This window comes from Nyctereutes procyonoides, unplaced genomic scaffold (assembly GCF_905146905.1).
Source record: "Nyctereutes procyonoides isolate TBG_1078 unplaced genomic scaffold, NYPRO_anot_genome, whole genome shotgun sequence".
Taxonomy (NCBI): Eukaryota; Metazoa; Chordata; class Mammalia; order Carnivora; family Canidae; genus Nyctereutes; species Nyctereutes procyonoides.
Window position 1 is genome coordinate 18,132,309 of NW_026575160.1, and position 20,144 is coordinate 18,152,452.

The 20,144-nt window shown below is 37.9% G+C and overlaps 1 protein-coding gene across 6 annotated transcripts in view; it reads right to left on the reverse strand.

The window, feature by feature from the left end:
* Nucleotides 1-20,144, reverse strand: part of PDE1C (phosphodiesterase 1C) — a 488,089-nt gene that overhangs the window by 95,559 nt on the left and 372,386 nt on the right. For 4 of the 6 annotated variants that reach the window (XM_055314667.1, XM_055314669.1, XM_055314668.1 and 1 more), the window contains exons 4-6: nucleotides 6,217-6,330; nucleotides 4,160-4,342; nucleotides 3,108-3,174 (exon numbers count right to left, since the gene is read on the reverse strand). In XM_055314667.1, coding sequence (XP_055170642.1) covers nucleotides 3,108-3,174; nucleotides 4,160-4,342; nucleotides 6,217-6,330 — 364 coding nt within the window. Of the gene's footprint in view, nucleotides 1-3,107; nucleotides 3,175-4,159; nucleotides 4,343-6,216; nucleotides 6,331-6,515; nucleotides 6,776-8,092; nucleotides 8,205-20,144 lie in introns of those variants that run through there. The other 2 variants (XM_055314672.1, XM_055314671.1) reach the window with 2 other exon arrangements.

A 20,144-nucleotide genomic window follows, 5' to 3' on the forward strand; every position in this document is an offset into this window, starting at 1 on the left:
CAGTCATAACTTCACCTCAACCTTCTAAAATTTCTCCTCCATTATAACAACTAAAGAAACAGCTACAAGTATTGAGCACAGTTTCTGTGCCAGGCACAGTGAGAAGTGTTTATATATTTGTCAACTCACAACAGTAGAAATAGGTGTTACTTTCCCTACTTTTATAGAGGGCAACCTCAGAAAGATGAAATGAAATGTCTAATATCAACTGATAGGAGAACCAGGTGATAACCTCATTGACACTTCTAGCAATAATATTACTGCCAACAGATGGCATTGTAAACTCAATGTATATATATGCTGTGACACAGACCTCATGCTCTAAATACCCCAATAGGGCCTAGGCCATAGATAGTGGGGCCATTTGAGATTAACCCAAGACCTAAAGCTTCGCCTTAGCTACTATAATTGACATTGTCATGATATCCATTAATCCTGAGGAAAAGTCCCCTGACAACTCAATAGGTGAGAAAACATTTTGTCATGTTTGCAATTTTAATCTTATTCTCCAGAATGAATAAAAAAGAGAAAGGCTATCACTGAAAATAGAGAAATGATCACAGTAAGAAGTCATGATTTATTCTGAGTATTAGGACTTAGACAAACAGGAGGATGAGTGTGAATGGTCAGCTGGATGTTCTCTCCCGCTACTCATTTTTAAAAGGGCCTTAGCTGTGATTCTCAAATTTTAATGTTCTTCAGAAACACTTGAGGTACTCAGGAAAAAAAAAATGCTGATTCTCAGCTGAGGGACTTGCAGAATCCTGGCCTGCAACCTAAAATCTCCATTTTACCAAGCGTCTTATTTAACTGTCCAAAGCCATTTTTCCTCTCTTACCAAAGTTGGCTGAAGGCCCATTCCTGGGGAAAAACTTCATGAACTTCCTATCAGTCTAACGTAATGGAAGCCTGAACTTCCTCATTTCCTCCCACTTTAAAGCTGGAGTCTACTCAGGGTGTCTCCTCCTAAGTTACACAACAGATACCTTCTAAACAACAGCACACTTCTATAATTTCAATAACCCCACCTAAAAAGACTAGAAATTCCCCAAATCAGAAGCTAGCATATATTGAACAGAAAAAATTAAAAGAACAAAAGTGTGACATATATTTCAAATTTAGAGACTGGTGGTAGTTAATTATTCTCTTAATTAAATGTGATTTCATGCCATTTCCTTACATTAATCACAAAGGTTAACATGACTGTGGCATGATGGGGTATTTTATTGGATTGTATTCTCTCAGTCTTTGGGGAAGTTTCCAATAACAGAAGAAGACAATGGTGATTCCATATAAACTACTGGCAGTGAAATAGAAATAACCTTTTTTAACAGGTACTACTTTACAAAGTAAAAAAAAAAAAATTTGTCTGATCCCACCAATTCACTTTCAATCCACTTTAGATAAAACCAAGACTAGGGAGGGGGGGAAGCATTATATTGTAAAAGATCCTGAACTTCCCCAGTAAACAGGGCACAGGATCAAGAGAAAGTGGAGATTTACCCTTCTGCACATTGTCAGCAGTACGTGTGCAGAAGGATAGCAATTTGGAGAGTTAGCACTTATTCATCGTCTGAATCATTCTGGTTTCTTTCCCCTCAGAAAGATAACATGTGTGCATCTGAGAATGACTTTTCTCTAAGCATAAAATAACAGTCCATGCACATCCCAAGTTGTTCCACATTTTCTTCAGTTATTTTGCAGAAGAAAGATGTTCCAATCTGGAAGAAATATTTTTATAAATTTCTTAATACTGGTATAATCACCTGTATTTATGTTCATGGTAAGAGAAGGCATTAAAGATCAAGGATTCTTTTAATGTCCTTATGAGTTTAATTGAATGTTTCAGGTTCAGTTATGAAAATCAATGCAGCTTCCTGGTGGGTGTTATGAAACATCAGATCTCATGCAGTGATTTCACTGATTACATGTGAAATGTGGCTGTAAATTATACTGGTGCCCTAGGTTCTGGGGCGAGGGTGGGGCATTGAAGAGGAGTAAGAGGAAACATGTGTCTTCTTGCTATACCCTTCTTGAGTATCTTTCCTGTTCCTTGGATGAGTTAAGAGACAGAAAATGGACAACTGAGAATCTGAATATAGGGTCTCACAAATTCAATTAGTGAGTGTCTTTGAGGCGAGAGAAAAAGACAGATATATATAATCAAAATGGCTCTAAAAGGCTTTCTTGACATTAAGTTGATCATGAAATGCTCCCATCTCTGATTCCATCAGTAAGTAATTTAAGTTACTTTCTGAAAATATCATCAGGTAATATGTTTCAGGTTTCAGAGAAAGACAACAGACTTAACAAGAGTCAGAATGGGATGTCTGGGTTGGGCAGTTGGTTAAGCTTCTGCTCTTGGTGTCAGCTCAGGTCATGATCTCAGGGCTGTAAGGATTGAGCCTCATGGGCTCCCTGCTCAGCAGAGAGTCTTTTTGAGATTCTCTCTCCCTCTCCTTCCACCCCTCCGGCTTATGTGCTCTCTCTCTCTCTCTCTCTTGTTTTCAAATTAATAAATAAATCTTAAACATGCACACATGATAATATGCTAGGATGTCCCTGAGCAAATGGATGACACAATTCCATGTATAGACACCATGCAATGTCAACAGACCTAGTGATCCTGGCCCTTAGCACAGCCCCACCCTCAAATCTGGAAGCCAAAGCCGCTTTAGCACAGCCAGGACAGCCTCAAGCCAGTGGATCTGAATTGACACATACTTAAGAGGAATATATCCAGTTTGAGGCTCTTCTATTCTATTTATTCTATTCTATACAATTCTAAGAGCTTGCCTGATTGGGAATAATTCTATAAGATTTAGCTCATTTAAACTCAAACACCTGTACAACTTCCCATGGAACTTTCAGGCTCAGTGAGCCTTGGATAAAGAGTAGGATATATACATTCTGGGGGATACACATTCACGGAGTAAAATGTTACTATAAGAGCAGATAAGTAAAAAATAACAAAAGAAGTAAGTCAGGAATGACTGGGAAACCTGTAAGTGAACTATAAATGAAAGCCTCTTAGTTTCTAACAATAAATGTAACTGTACTTTCTATAGGATACCATGTACACCCTAAGACCTTTTCATTGGTATTACCTTTAATGCTTCAATAACAGCCGGTGGGTAGCTCAGTCCAACCATGTTTGATGTCCGTCTATACATTCTGGCAAAGTCAGACAGGGAAAATACAATATTATATCTTGGGAAGGAGACTTAGCAGGCCACAGACTTATACTAAGTACTGACAAACAATGAGTTATGTCATCCAGTGGAACCAAGAAACATAACAATTTTTTATAATCATTTTCATAGTCATTCAAGTGGCCTAAAATGGGTTAAATTTGGAAGAAATTAAAGCAATCCTAGATACATGAATCATTGGAAACAAACAAAAATTAATTTATGTGCCCCCGATTGGAAATTCAATTATTAAAATGGGTCACTTCTGCCAGAAGTGAATTATAGTTCCACATAGACAGTATGCAAAGTGGCACTTTAACCTAAGTGAGGAACTCCTATGGGCAACCCATTTGGAAGAGCTTGTTCTTTAGAACTGTCAAAAACAAGAAGAAAAATGTCCCAGGTGAACTTTGAACTGAATGTGGCATTTCTAAAACCTGTGAATGTGCAATAAGGATTATTGGAAGAATAAATTGATTTGTGCATTAAGGATTATAGGAAGAATAAATCAATTTCTGGAATCTATTCTGGGGAAGGGGGCAATTTAATTAAGGAGCAAAATGGTTAACAAAATTGGAAAGCATCATGGGGAATTCAAAGCCTCTAAATGAACTGTACCCCCACCACTCCAAGTCAACAACCACAAGGCATACCTGACCTATTCCAAATGCAGACCATCCACATATGTCAAAGGATGATGGATTAGATGATGCCCCTTTTAAAAATCGGGAGACTGGACTTAAACCAAATCTCTTCTAGTTAATGAATGCTGAGCAAAGGCAAAAGCTTGTCTTAATGATGCTACAGAGACTAAATAGATATGTTTTGGCAACCCCTCGTTCAAGACTGTTTCCACCAGAATTTTCTGTCTTTATAAGGATACCAAAATTAATCAAAGCATAGCTTCCAGTTATTGTAAACTGGTGTCCCTTTTGCTGCTTTGGTCACTGAATGACAGCTATCTTTACCTCTCCACAAATATCCCAGCCTGTACTGCATGGACGATGCTCTTGAACCGTGGCTTCTCCTCACTCCTTCTGAGCATCATCCCCATCTGCCTCGTGAAGGTGGAGGCCAGCCAGTCTCGGACCTCAGAAGGCACTGCATCTGACTGAATGTCACTGAGTTCATCCTCTGTATCCAGGAGTCGCCTGAACGCAAGAAACACAACCAGGACACTGAGTTTAAATCGGAAGTTAGAGCTCTCTGTTCAAAACAGCTGCTCCTTCTTTCCACCCCACCTGCACACACAGGTACAAAGAGACCAAATAAAAATGGCCACAAAAAATTCAGCACTCTTTTGGTAAGGCTTGCAAAAGCTCACCACTCTGTTTCAGGATGGTTCTCTCTACCATACTGTACAAAAAAACAAAGAGATCAGAGAAAGTCAAATATACTCCATCTCAGGCTACCGGTCTCAGAACCACTTCAGGAAGGAGGACTCAGTATCTTCATTCCTAGGTTTGTGGAATTTGAATGGGATCTAAATCTTCCATTTAAAAATGCATTCACAGGGACGTTTATTTCACAGAGGGACCATGTGGCACTATTTTGTGTTTAAAAAAAGAAAGAACATAAAGACTTTGCTATGGACAACAATACAGCATCACAAACTTCAAAATTACTAAGAGACTAATCTTAATTGTTCCCACTACAAAAAAATAATGACGATTCTGTGGCATGATAGAGGTGTTAGCTGATGCATCGATGGTAATCATACTACAATATAAAAGTACATTAAATCAATACATTGTATAACTAAGTTACACAAGGTTATACATCAGTTATAAATAAATCTTTAATAAAAATACATTTAAGACAAAATAAAAATATTTTTTAAAGAGAACAAATTTTAATTTGAAAGAGAAAAAGAAATACTTTGTAAAATATTACCCAAACCACATCAACCCAGCCTTCTGGATTAATAAATCCAAATGATGTCAACATATATTCTTTCTAATTTGATAGAATACTACAGAAACATAAATTCTAAATTCAAGCAAAATTTTCAAAATAATGTAGTTCTTTATTTGAGCTCAGTGGTATAAGTCATCTGTAAGATGTGCTTAAGTGATGTTTGAAACTTATTCATAGGTCAGCCCACCAGAAGAGAATATAAATAGTAATAAGTTAAAATAAAATTTTCTTTTATACTTATATTAAGTCCTACTAAAAATACGCAGTGTAAACAGGTGTCAATAAAAAGAGTTTTTTTTTTAAAGTTTTAGTTTCCCTTTAGACAATCAATCTGGGGGACAGGAGAGAAAAATGTAACATTTGGAAGTAACTATTATATCAAATTTCCTTAAATTAGGAAACAAGCGTGTCACCAAAAACTAAGCCACATGCAAAATTCTTGGGTTACTAGGAAATCCTTTCAGATTGGAATCTGGCAAAGAGAAGTTAAGGCTAATGGAGGAAACTGTCTGAATTAGGAAAGAGAAGAAAAGCCTTTCAAATTCACCACATCAACATTTTTCAAAAGAAAAGCTATCTTGATACTTTCAAATGCATTTGGTGATGGGAAGTGCTTTCATACCTTTGGATAATTCAGGTGGGAAAAGTCTATGAAGAAAATCGGTAACAGTTAAGATTAAAGAAGGAATTCTGGGAATTTAAGAGAATAAATGCTTTACCATCACTTCAGGAGCCTCCACTTACAGACAATGTGCATTAACACATGAACATAATTTTTAGGCTGAAGCTAACTGTGCAATTACTACAGTGGAATGCTACACTTGATAAGAAACCTTATCATATTTTTAAAAATTACTTTCTCTCTGCTTATATTGTTGCACTTCATTATCATGATGGCCATGTGAAATAAGTTCATTTAGCTCCTTTCTCAGATGAGGAGGTAGAGAGGCTATGAGAGGTCCAAATCTACCTGACTTGTTTGTGCAAATGAAAGCTCCATCACCAGTCATTTGAGTGCTATCCTATTACAGGCCAAAGAGGACATTTCAGAAAAGCCGCATAACAGAAAACTCACCTTCAGTGCACGAACTTCTCATTTTTGGCTTACCTGGTTTCGTCAATGTACACAGATTCAAGCACTGTGGCTGCATATTCCAAATTCTTCTTAAGGTCTACAACAGAAGCCTCGCCTCTCTCTAATTGTTTGACCAGAGACCGTAACCTAGGAGGAAAAAAAGACACAACTAAATTAGAATAGAGGAAACAGAATAATTTTACAGTTAGAGACACAATTTATAGCCATATAATATTTTTATTTATTCCAATTTACCTGAAAGGAAAATACAAATCTAATCATGTAGCTGACCAGTATTTCTCAAAGGAAAAAGTTATAAAATAAATACATACATTTTTGCCATTGTGAAGCAAGAACAAAAATGTTCTCATCCATCAGGCACTGGCCACCTCTGACTTTCCAGCTGCCTTTTTGCCTTTCTAGGTGTTCCCTAAATTAGCAATGATTTTCCTGCTTCTCTAATTTCAATTTTTTGGTTCTAACTGAATATAGTAAAACAAGAGCAGCACCAAAATCACTAAATATCACTTGATATTCTGCTGTGTTAAAGATTATATTATGTTTGTTCACCAGCACCCAGCCTGCATAAGCAACCTCATGGTCAATGGGTGTTCCAAGACAGTGAAGAGATTTAGAGCACCAAAATACCCGTAGAGGGTTACATAAGGAATACATGAAGATAAACTATTTTACTCAACAGGAGGAATTCCACTAGGGGCAGATAAATGCCCCAGCTTTAAGGGGGAAAAAAGAGAGAGAGAGAGAGGCTGGTTGATAAACCAAAGTACTGAAGACAAGATCTTCCCCTCTACTAATCAAGTGTTCCAGACAGTATAAGAAAAATGATAAAATATGCTCTTATTTAGATCAACATTATCCCCACAGAAAAGGAGTTAGTATATATGAGACCAATGAAATGACAACAGATGATCAAAGTTCAGTAACTGAAAACACTGTAAATATCACAGATGTAGAGGTTGGACAACTCTTCAGGCTGTTTGACAACCAACAAAGAAAAAAACAGAAACTTTGAGGACAACCTTGGGTTTGAGCCCCACATCACAACATATTAGCTACACAATACCAGGCAAGTTATTTAATTTCTCTGAGTGTCAGCTAAAAAATGGAAATCCAATGACGAAATTTTCTGAGTTGTTATAAAGATTAAATCAAATTGATATTAATATATTCACATCAACCATGTCATTTTTTCTAGCTTTATTTAATATATTTAACATTTCACATTGTGTAAGTTTAAGGTGTACCACATGGTGATTTAATGCATGTATATATTGCAAAATGATTACCACAATAAGGTTAGTTAACATATCCATCATCTCATACAATTATAACTTTTCTCATGTCAAGAACATTCAAGACTCACTTTTAGCAATTTTCAAGTACACAATACTTGAAACTAATACTTGCTAACTCCAATCACCATGCTATAATCACAAAAACACATTAGATCCCCAGAATTTATTCATGTTAAAACTATTAAGTCTATACTCCTTGATCAACATCTGCCCATTTCCTGGTTGTTTTTGTAAAGGCAATTGTTACCATTATTGTCGTGATTGTGATTCAATGACCTTGATCATCATAGGCAACCAGATGGGAAGATTCTAGCAATATATTTAAGATTAGTATCAAGTCTCATCATCCAAGGCTATTTCAACTTTCCAGACTTCAAAATATCCTCGAAATTTGCCATCATAAGAGAGAATGGCTGACTTCTTGGCAAGGTGTAAACTACCTCCCTTCAGATCTACATGAAAATAATCAGCAACAAAGATTGAAGAAAAACTCTGGGTCAACCTTAAACAGTACGGTCAGCCACACAAAAGAAATTCCCAGGAATCTGAATGATGTAAAATATAGAAGAAATTAGATTGAGGGTGGTCACTACCTGACTTGTGAATCTCCAACATATGACAGGGAAATAGACAAAGGAAAGCAGCAGAGGCCTCTGTGGCCCTGGAAGAGAGGATCAGCCCTGTGGCTCCCATTAGCAGCACTAGGAAGTGTTCTGGGCTTCAGGGGCAGCAGGACAGGGAGTTGGCATGGAAGGGCTTTCCAGTCACTCACACGGAGTGGACAGCCAGTCTGCCAAAGAATGGGGAGATTGTAGCTATGAGCCCTGAGAGCTATTCCAAATAAGGACTGGAAGCTCTAGCAAAACACATTCCTGGCTAAGTTTGCCTCTAATTTTGACTCTCACCTCCAGGGGCCCAACTACCCCCAAGTTGTCTGGACTCTCAACTGACAAAGTAAAATGAGAATAAATTAAGGAATTTTTAAAAATTTTTCTTCCTTCATTTGGGGCTTGAAAATTCTACCAAGGAACTGACATGAATCTCTAATAGGACCTATGTCAGTTCTCAAAACCTTACTGAAAGGAAAATGACAAAAAGTAAAAAACGATTAGGTAAAATATAAGACTAACAGAAATAAGAACCAGATGATCCGGTCTATGTGTAATAGGGCTCCCACAAGAAATAAACAGAAGCAGCTTCAATCAAATAAGTTTTCTTAGACGGAAGAAAAACCAGATGAAAAGGGATCAGATAAAATCAGGGATGAAAAAAAACATTAAAATATCCAACGTATACTGTTGAAATTTTTTATTTCAAAGAACAGTGAAAAGAACTTGAAAATCTTAGAAAATAATATATATGACTTACAAGTAACATAAATGTAAGCTGGTCATAGAATTCTATCATGGCAAATACCAGAAAGCCAGTAATACCATTTTTTGAGAATAATGTGATGTAATTGAAGATATCTATGCCCATATCCAAATTAAGTAGAATTGCCAACAAATATATTCTCAAGTGTGGACAAGTTCAAAATTTCATCATTAATATGACTCATCATTAATATGATTTTCAAAAAAACGGAAACAAAAAACAAAAAACACTGGGACAGTGATCTTTCAAGGATGGGAGTAGATTCCTGGGTCTCCCATTAGACGGATTGTGGATTGATGACCTAGATTTAACTAAGCCAGTCTTTACAAAATTGACAAGGAATTCCAAAAGATTTTTAAAAACTGGCAGATGAAATATAATGCTAATTATGCAAGGTCAAGTAAATATGAAAATGACTGACACTTCTTTTCCTAAGAGAAGTTCCTGTTCCTAGTACAAGGGCTTCCTACATTTATGAAATAAAAGCCAATTATAATTAGTCAAAAACAACTGAAATTATCAAGAACATCATATAGAGAATGACTTTGAATCCACAATTATTAACGATTCCCACTCCTGGGAAAGCCTGATATCAGGGCAATCAAGTTTGGAAGAGCTGGGGGAATCCCTGGGTGGCTCAGCAGTTCAGCGCCTGCCTTTGGCCCAGGGTGTGATCCTGGAGTCCCACGTCGAGCTCCCTGCGTGGAGCCTGCTTCTCCCTCTGCCTCTCTCTCTCTCTGGGTTTATCATGAATAAATAAATAAAATAAATAAAAAGCCATCAAAGCCAAGTCTTAAAAAAATAAAAAAGTCTAGAAGAACTTCCTATCATCTTGGGACCCAGCAGCCAAGGCCCTAGGCCAAAGCAGGAGTGAGGCACCCAGCAAAAGCATTACCCAGAATCCCACTCAACAGTTCAGATCAGAGCATTGAAAATCATCTCCCCCTGGAAAGTCCCAGGCTCGGTGCCACAAACAGCAGAAAGTCAAGAGTGTGGGGCTCCATCCTCACGTAGTCACCAGTGGTGCCAGACAGACACTGGCCACAGTCGCATTTATGTATCTGGTGTAAAGGTCTGCCCTGACATAAAGTTGTAAACAGAAGCAAACCCATAACCTAGCGGCTTCAACAAACCCAGAGAAGAAATAAGACAGAATAAAGGACCTTCACGATGCATAAGAAGCACTAAAAATTCATGTCTGCTCCCGTTTCTCTAGCTTATGAGATGAGCAAAAGATTCTATCAACACCCTGGTAGATATAAAGGAAACCTGGAACACACCCAGTGCATTTATGGAGAACACCCAGCTGAGATTCATTCGCCTTGCTTTATTCATAGAACAACTAAACAGAAAAAAATATACATGTCAACAAAAAGATTCAGCATTAAAGAGAGCAGAGAATATAGCACTCAAAATGCAGAGAAAGAATCATTTTTGAAAATAAAATTTCCTGGGGCACCTGGGTGGCTCAGTGTTTGAGCATCTACCTTTGGCTCAGGGCATGATCTGGGGTCCTGGAACCGAGCTGCATTGGGTTCCCCCTGAGGAGCCTGATTTTCCCTCTGCCAATGTCTCTGCCTCTCTCTCTGTGTCTCTCATGAATAAATAAATAAACAAATCTTTTAAAAAAAAAAAGAAAAAATTTACTAATGGCAACAGAAGTAAATTTTAGGGAACATCTACTTTGTGTTCAATAAAATTCAAGAAAACATGGATTTGTGAAACAAAGTGAAAGCTGAAATCATATTGTAATAAAAAGCAAATACACTGAGACAGGAAAAGAAATTAAAAAGAAACAATACATGACAAGAGAAAGACTATAGGAACTTTAAAAAAAATTAATAAATGATAACCAATTTTTGAGACACCCAGCTCCTATTACCCATCAGATATAAGCCAGAGCGCTATCCCTGTCCACATAGCTGCTGGCTTTATGCTTTATGCAACTGCCACACAAGCCCTGAAAAATTCCAGATGTCCTTATTTTCAAGTATTGCTGAGCATTAAGATAGCGTTCAAGTGGGTGTTCCTCCATTGGCCTCTCAGTCCACCCTCTTCTTTATCCTTTCTGGAATGTGATGCCCTGTCCTTCCCTACCTACCACCTGCCTCTTGGTGAAACAGCTGCTTCGTGAATGGAAGAGTTTCAAATGAGCTCTTTCACCACTGCCACCAGTTAGTTTCAAAAATTAAAAAATCTCCGGAAGTTTCTGGGAATAAGGAGGCATCCTTCCCTATTTTCTATCATAGTACAGGTTTTCCCTAGATCTGAATCCATCTTAAGAAGGGTGGTCTGAAAATAGCCATGTTATAGAGTATCTCATAGTCATGTTATAAAGTATTTTTGCTAACCTTGGAGAAGACTAGCTAAGGCAGGAAGGCTCAGATGTTTCCTTTGGTCTCCTCGTGAAATCTGTGTGGATATTTTTCCACATGGATTCATTTCACCTAAAAGCCCATGTCCCCAAGGACAGATCCCCTGGTGAGCTTCATTCCGTGTAACTAGCTATTTAATACTATTCATAAGGATTTTTCGTTCAGGAATCTAAAGGAAGGGAAGGAGGTAGGAAAGGAGGAAGGAAGTTGAGGGAGGGAAATAACTACGATAACAATAATAAAGTTTCCCTTCTGAGTGAATGTTCATAGTTTCCAGCACTTCATCTATTTCTGCCACCGTGGCTGCCAGATAATAGTTCCAATATAGAAGTGCAACACCATTTAAGGAATAGCTTATGCTTTCAAAATTTGGCAACACATCTTTCTGTTATGATAGTGTATAATTTCATTGTGGATAAGCCATGGCAGCTTTACGTGAGTCCTCCATTTCTCCACAGAAACTCTGTTTTCTACAGGTTCCCAGCTACAAGGCATATGATGAAATGCCGTGTTACCTCAGTTTTCTGTCCCTCAAGCCCAGAGCAAGTGCTGGATGCTGAGTTAGCTTGAGACCATGCCATTATTTGAAATGCATGAAAGCGTCAGAAGACAGGAACTAAGTAAGGAAAGGCCCAACACCATATTTTGGAATTTGAAAGGCTATTGGAGTAGAAAAGAGAAGGTCTCCCCCGCCCACACACACACACAAAGACAATTTCTAGGATCATTGAGGTTGACTTTTTCTTTAAGTAGGCTCCACATCCAGCATGGAGCCCAATGCCGGGCTTGAACTCACAATCCTGAGATTGAGACCTAAGATGAAATCAAGAGTTGGACACATAACTTACTGAGCCACCTGATACCCCAGGTACCCCAGGAAGTAACTTTTGACTCAACTTCATAACCCAGAAAATTTCCCTACAATGGACGAGGCACTATTCCCCACCCAAGTGAGGTCCCAGAAACCCTCTACTACCATGCCTTGGAAGCATACAATTTTGTTGAGCTTTAGACACTACTACAATGAAATCATCATAAAAGCCTCCTGAGCAAAAATAAACTGCAATAAAAAGCCAGGAAACATGTTTTCTTATATCTGTCCTTTCTGCTCAAGGTTATTCCCTCCGAGGATGGATGAGCAGCTCCTAAAATGCCAGTATGGCCAACCATGGCTGTTATTTCTGACAGGCTTTGTTTAGTTTGAACAAAATGTAAAAGGGAACTGGATCTTTTAAAACACTTCCCGTACATGTCCCAGTGAATTATGAGTCCTACAAACTCTTTTGAATAAAAAACTCAACATTTCAGTTCATCACATCCGTGTATTTGTAAGGCAAAGGCATTTCTGTGTACTTTTCACACACCTGTTTCCTCCATGTCACTCCCATCCCCTGCCACTTACCTAAATGCCATAGATAGTAAATTAAAACAATTCCTCCATATGGGATGCTCTAAGTGACCTTCAGGCTTATACTTCATGTCATCTGGCAATGCCATCTGAGTATTTTTCTGGTGATTTGTTTGTTTTTATACTTAAGATGGTTGCACTTAAAACACTCATTCAACATTTACTGGGTGCTTGCTGTGTGCAGGCACTGTGACAGGCTCTATAATCCAAAGAGAGAAAATGCAGTGCTTTCTCTTAATTAGGGAAGATGGACAACTAATCGGCACCTACCATGAGGCACAGCAAGCATGATGGCAGAGGGGACAAGGGTGTTAAGAAAGAAGAGGATAGAGGAATGTACAAAACACAAGGTCCTCCCCTGAGGAGGTGATATCAGAGCCACTGGAGGCCAGAGAGGCATCAGCCAGGCAAGCTGGTTGGGACTAAAAATATGGCAAACTTTGGACTGAGGAAGCAGCCGGAAGACTGTGATCCATTCAGGGAATTCCACTGGTAGCTGGAGCTTAGGACTATGTGAAGAAACAAAACTTTAGAAGGCAGAAAGAAACCAGACTCTGGTGGGCTTATCGTGTCAAGCTGAAAAAATTTAATTTTCTCCTGGAGATAATGAGGATCCCCTGGAGAATTTTTAAATGGGGTGGAGGAGTAGTATGAGAAGATCTGCATTTTAAAAGATCAATCTAGCAGCAGAGTAGAGGACTGCAGGTACTTACTAAGTAGGAAAATTCTATCCATTTTTGTTGTAATCAGGCTTGTCTTGTAGCCTGAACAGTGCAGTATGAATATAATCTCTCATGTGACAGCACATGTTAGGGTGTTGCATGAGTTTGGTAGTAGTATGGATTGTTGGTTTTAATAATTTATTAGGCATGTGGTTTACTAATTTAGTGATCTCCAAACCGAAAGCAAGAACATGAATAAAATGATGACTGGCAAGAATAGCCTTGTTATGTAACTTTTACCTTTTGTTTATCTGATAAATAGAGCATTTTGCTTTTATGGGTCCCAATTACACATGCTTAGGGAGATGACCAAATATATTTAAATAAATTATCGGGTTCTAATCACTCTTTCACTTAACAACAACAACAACAACAACAACAACAAAACAAAACAAAACAAAAAAAATACCCAGGTGACTGGATGCATATCTGTATGTTATATACCTCACTATATAAGTTATTAACTAGTAAAAAAACAATAAGCTTATAAAAGGCTTTAAATATCATCAATGGGTGATGGGCACGGAGGGGGACACTTGACGGGATGAGCACTGGGTGTTATTCTGTATGTTGGTAAATTGAACACCAATAAAAATTAATTTATAAAAAAAAAAAAATAAAAAAAAAATAAATATCATCATTAACAAAATTGACCTAATTGAACATGTATTGAACATTACACTCGGTTGCACATTACAACATTCTCTTCAAGTACAAATGTAACAGTTATCAAAACTAACCATATGTCAGGTCATAGCAAAAATCTCAACAAATTTCAAATAACTGAAATCAGATAATGCTCTCTAACAACAGTGGAACTGATCTTGAAATCAATAACAAAAAAGTGATTTAAAATATTCTAAGTGTTTGAAAGTTTAGGAATATACCTCTAAATAACCATGGGTCAAAGGTTAAATGAGCAAATAATTCTAAACTTTAACGAAAATATGATACCTCAAAACATATGGCATGCAGGTAAAGCAGTGCTAAGAGGGAAATATATAGACAACTAAATATATCAGAAAAGGAGAAAATCTGAAAATAAGTGATTTCATTATACATCTCAAGAAATTAGAATAGTTAACCCAAAAAAGTAAACTATATCAAAAACTACACATAGTAAATAAAATTTCATTAAATAGAAAACAAACTTATACTTAAGAAAATCAATTAAGCCAAGATAATAACTAAAAATAATGAAGCCAAAAGCTAAGTTGGATAAAACTTTATTGAATATTTAATAATTTAAATAATTGAAAAGCTTAATGAAGTGGATGGATTAGTCAAACAAGGCTGATCAAGACAAAAAAAAAGGCATAAATAACCTAAGATCAAGAATAAAAGACAGAATATTACTACAGATCCTACAGACATTTTAAAAAACACTAAAAAATATCATAAATACTTTTGTGCAGATAGGTACATTTAAAAGTTTAGATGAAACTTTAAAATTGAATGAAAACTTATCAAAACTGACGTAAAAAAGATACACTATAAATATTTCTGTATCTATTGAAGAAATTAAATCCATAGTGTAATATTTCACCACCAGGAAAACTGCAGTGCTAAATCACTTTATCAGTGAATTCATCTAAACCATTCAAAGAGGAAATAACACAATCTTCCAGAGAAAAGCAAAAGAGGAAACATTTTCCAACTCACATCCTTGCTTCCAAGACCAAACGAGAACATTATAAGAAAGAATTACAAACCAGTCTCTCACAAACATAGATGCAAAAATCCTAAACAAAATTTTAGCGAATTCAATCCAGAGATAAATGGAAAGCAAACACTAAGCACACTTTGCAAGAATGCAAGGATGCTTAATATTTTAAATCAGTGAATAAATATTGTTCATCATTTTAACAGGAATGAAAGAGAAAAATCATACAGTCTTCATAATAGATTTAGAAAAAAGTGTTTGTTTGAGGAAATACCTATTCATGACAAATATCTTTGTAAAGCAAAAGTGAATTTCCTAAATCTGATACCAGGTCTTTAAAATAAAAATGCTGCAGCAAACATCATCATACATAATACTGAAATACAGTAAGCTTTCCTGTTGAGCTACCTAATATGGGGACATGTATTACCACTACTTCCCTTCAAGCCTATATGGGAAGTTCTCACTAGCTCAAGAAGGAAATGAGAAGAAATCAAAGGTATACAGCCTGGAAAGGAAAAAATAAAACTGTTACTACAGATGAAATCATACACAGGATATCTAAAAGAATTTGCAAATAAAGTAATACAATTCAAAGGTGAAGTTAGCAAGGTCACTGGATAAATAGCAACAAATCATTAGAAAACAGTACTACCTATAAAAGCATCAAAATAAAAAGTATCCAGAAATAAACCTTATAAAACACAAAAAAGAACTCTGTATAAAAAAAGTGTAAGGTATTATTAAGAGATATCTAAATGGCCTAAATAAATTCAAGAATAATCCATTTTCATAAATTTAAAATGCAGTATTTAAGAAATACGAATTCTGCCTAAATTCACCTATAGACTTCATGTACTCCCAAACAAATTCTCCACCGGTCATTTGGTGGAAACTGACAGGCTGATTCTAAAATTCATTTGGAAATGCAACCAAATATACCCAATATGGTTTTGAATAAAAAAGAACAAAGCTGAAGAACTTATACTCCCAAATACCAAGACTTATTATAAAGCATTGAATTCCGGGCCTGTGTTCCTCAACCACCTCGCCATCCCAGCCTTCTCCTCTCAACATCCAGCTGGTGTGTGTAAGGATGTGCACCTGTCCTTTTATATTAATACAAGCACAACATAAGTAGGCAAGGGAATCTGCCACAAGAATAATTAAAACAGCTAAATATAAATTGCTTTTGAATTATCATATTCTACATGTGATTGTTCTCATCCGTCAGCATGGTTCCAATCTTTGGATGCCCACTCAAAGGTATCACTACAGACTCTCTTCGTTGCTGTGGGTGTTTTGATGAATATCTGCATTCATTGTTTTCCTGAAGCTCCATCATGAGACATACCCGCACATTCGGTCTTCTACGGTCTGTTCTATAAAGTAAATCCACAAAGCATGCCAGTTCACCAACTATCAACACTAGACAGAAAGCACTGGTCAGCCCAAGAGAAGCCTTACGTCTTTATGGTATTCCAGGAGTTATTATGACCCACGGGTCAAGTTTCAATTCATTTTGAGTTGGCAATTTTGACTGTGTTCCTGTGGAGTTCTTGTAGTAGTAATATAACGCAGTGATTTAGAAAAGGGCCCCCTCTAGTCATTCTTGGTCTTACAGAGAAATAGTTCTTAAAAACCAGTTTGTCCTTCACTTGTTTTTACTGTCACTCAACTCGCACATTCTGTTAGGAGATAATGCAAAAAAAAAGTGCAAGATGCACAATTATGCTAGGAAAATCTTTATTCCTGAAGGAAAACACCGCCTCCCTAAACAGAGCTTATGAGGAAAGGATGCTAATGTAAAAACACACTTCATTGGCCAGTTTTCTTCAGGAAAAAGGAATACAATGAATGAAAAAGAAAACCCAGAGCATCATTCAGAATTCACCACAGGCCATGCTGGGTACTGTGCAGGGGGAAGGAGGTGAAATCCCGCCAGGCTCCCAAAAGGTAAGTTCCAGAAGCCATTTTTCATTTGCAGCTATTCATGTGCAAAGAATCACCATCACTTCTCTCTGCTGATAAACATGCCACTTCAAAAACATCTGTTTCGATAGACCAAAGAAATGAGAAAGACTAAAAACATCTTTGAATGGTGGTAATGAGAAAAGGAAGATGAGCAGAAATAAGAGGAAAGTCTGCAGGAAGATTTAGGCAGGTTGAAACCACGCATAGCCAAGTTTCTCTACATCTTAAGAGTCAACTGAGCCCCATGGCCTCCTCATTTCCCTTCCTTAAATTCGATTCCTTATTCAGTTTGAATTTCATTGTGTTGGAATGATGATCCAGAGAAGCTAAAGCTCACTCACCCAGCAAAATCACAGAAACTCTACCATACTAGAAACATAGTATATTTTAATAAGATAATCCAAGATTACCTTTTCCTCCCACTTTTGGTTTCCTTTTCTTCTAACAACAGAAATAAATAAAATTAATTCATGGATAAAAACCTACAAAGAATGGCTAATAAGATGCTAATGAGTTAGCACAGCTCCCTTCCTTAAGATTAATTCCAGAAGAATTGTAGAAATAAAAAAATAGGGACGCCGGGGTGGCTCAGTTTTGAGTGTCTGCCTTCAGCTCCCGCGTGATCCCGGGGGGGTCCCAAATCGAGTCCTGCATCGGGCTCCCCACAGGGAGCCAATTTCTCCCTCTGCCTATGTCTCTGCCTCTCTGTGTCTCTCACAAATAAATAAATAAGACCCTTTAAAAAATAAACAACAATAAAAAACAAACATGCACAAAAGAAATTAAAAAACCAAAATTCAAAGAAAACCATGACTCATTCCCAAAGTGACTCAGGGGTGCTTTGCGTGAGGACAGTGCAGTGTGTCTCCTTGGGCTGGGACAGGAGACAGCTCCAAAGGCCCCGGGGAGGAAATGATGGGCGAGAAAGTGTTATAGTCTGCAACTGACCCCTCCCTTCCACTGCCTCCGAATCCACAGTGGTCACCCCCATAACTCTGGCGACTCAGAACACTAAAGGTCAAGAGATTTGAGAGAGTTCAATCAGGGTTGTTTGCCACACCTTGTGGCTCCACTAGGTTCACCATAGGCTCCAAGATGGCCACAGAAGGAAAAAGAATGTGGAGGGTTTTATGAACTAGGCTGGAATTGGAACTCATCACCACTGGTCACTTTCCATTGTTCAGAATCCAGTCGCATGGCCACACCTTTCCAAGAGAGAAGCTGGAAGATGTAGTCTGGCTGTGTGCCCTGCAGGGTGAGGGAGCTGGGTGGCTGGAGAGCCAGTCAACCTCAGCCACAGCTAGAAAACGGTGTTTTTTCCTTTTAACTCTTTTCTTTCTACTTTGTTGAGAGGATCACATGGGATACTGTATATTAAAGTGGCTTACTAAAGTTATAATCCTACTAAACTGAGAAACATAATCATGCTGATTATGAGATAACATCCCAAACTTTCTGATAAAAGTGAGATCGCTCTCAAGGAAATTATCCTGAGTGAGAAAAGGCAATCCCAAAGGTTACATACTATAGGATTCCATCTGTATCACGTTCTTGAAATGACAGGATTGTAAAATGAAGGACAGATTAGTGGTTGCCAGCAGTGGGAGGGGGGAGAGAGCCGGACAAAGATGGGAGCATAAAAGAGAGCCTGTAATGATGATACTATCCTGGATCCTGACTGTAATAAAGATACACAGACCCACGTGTGTTGTATAGAACTAAACAGATGTGCACACATGCACACACACAAGTACAATAAAACTGGGGGATCTGAGGAAAACAAGCAGACTGTGCTCATGTCAATATCCTGGTTGTACTGCAGTTTTACAAGATTTTCCCACTGGGGGAACTGCTAAACAGTACGTGGGAATCTCTCCATATTATTTCTCATAATAATCTGAATCTATCTCAAAAGAGAAAGTTTAATTTAGAAAAAGGGACACAGCCCTCCAGCTCAATGGAATATTGATAATAATAGACTGGACTTGCATTTTCCTTAGCCTGGCTGGTCGTACAGGGGTCTCCCTGTTCAAGTGGCCTGTTCAGTATCTACCTCCTAGATCCTTCTGCTTGGTTTCAGCAGAGGAAGAGAGTAATGTTTACAGGTGAGCTGTTAACTGTCTGATGGCCTTGGAGAAGATCCAACAAGGGCTTACAACCAGTGATGTTCAGAGCATGGTAAGAACCAGGGAAAGACTCAAAGCTATTTCATGCTGGAAGATTCTCAGAATCAGCTGAAGAAACGGAGATACTAGCGGATGGTTGGCACACTAATAAGACGAGGAAGAAGAACCCCAGCGACTTGCCTGAAGGGTCCAGATTCCACCTTTCCTGGCCAGGATCCCTGAGGAGCTCTAAGGTGTGAGGCACCTTCCCTCCTAGCATTTGTGCTCCACCTTTCCAGCTCATCTTCAGAAATCTGTTTCATTTTAAGGGTAATTTCACTAAGGCAGGCTGACCAGGAAGGTCTGTGAAGAAGGAAATTCAGAGTTAGGCATGAGGCTGATGGAGTGAAGGTGAGTAGGCAGGGGTGTGAAAGAACCTGTCATGGTGATTGTGTTGTATTGTACAGTCATTTCCAATCAAACAGGAAACCAATTTGCATGTTATTAACATTTGAAGTTTGTTTTCCACATAATTACCATTCAATTTCCTGCCAACCGTAAATCATTCTATAATGGCTTTGGGGTGGGGGGGGCAGGTAGGCATCTGGACCTGTAGTGCATTATCATTCATTGTCGGTCTGCTCTAGCACATTCTAATCCCTGAATGTGTCAAAAGCCACAAGTTTCTCATTCTTTTGCTATATATTAATAGAAAAAAGAGTTGAGGAGACTTTATACTCAGGTGTTATCATCTCCCTCACCAGCATTACCTCCCCAGCTTTGTACTCAAGGCCTGAGATTTGTTGTTATAATTTTTCTTCTATTAGAAGTGTGCCCCCACCTTCTCTGTGGTTAGAAACACAAGATTGCTATAGGTCAGGCAGTTGAGCAAAGTAAATGCTAATACAGGACAAAACTCCCCAAATTATTTAGGAACACAGGTCATCTCCTGTTAGCTGTTTTCTGTAAGAATTTATAAGGAGAGTTGATTTACAAAGGAATTAGCAGTAATCATAGCAAGTAG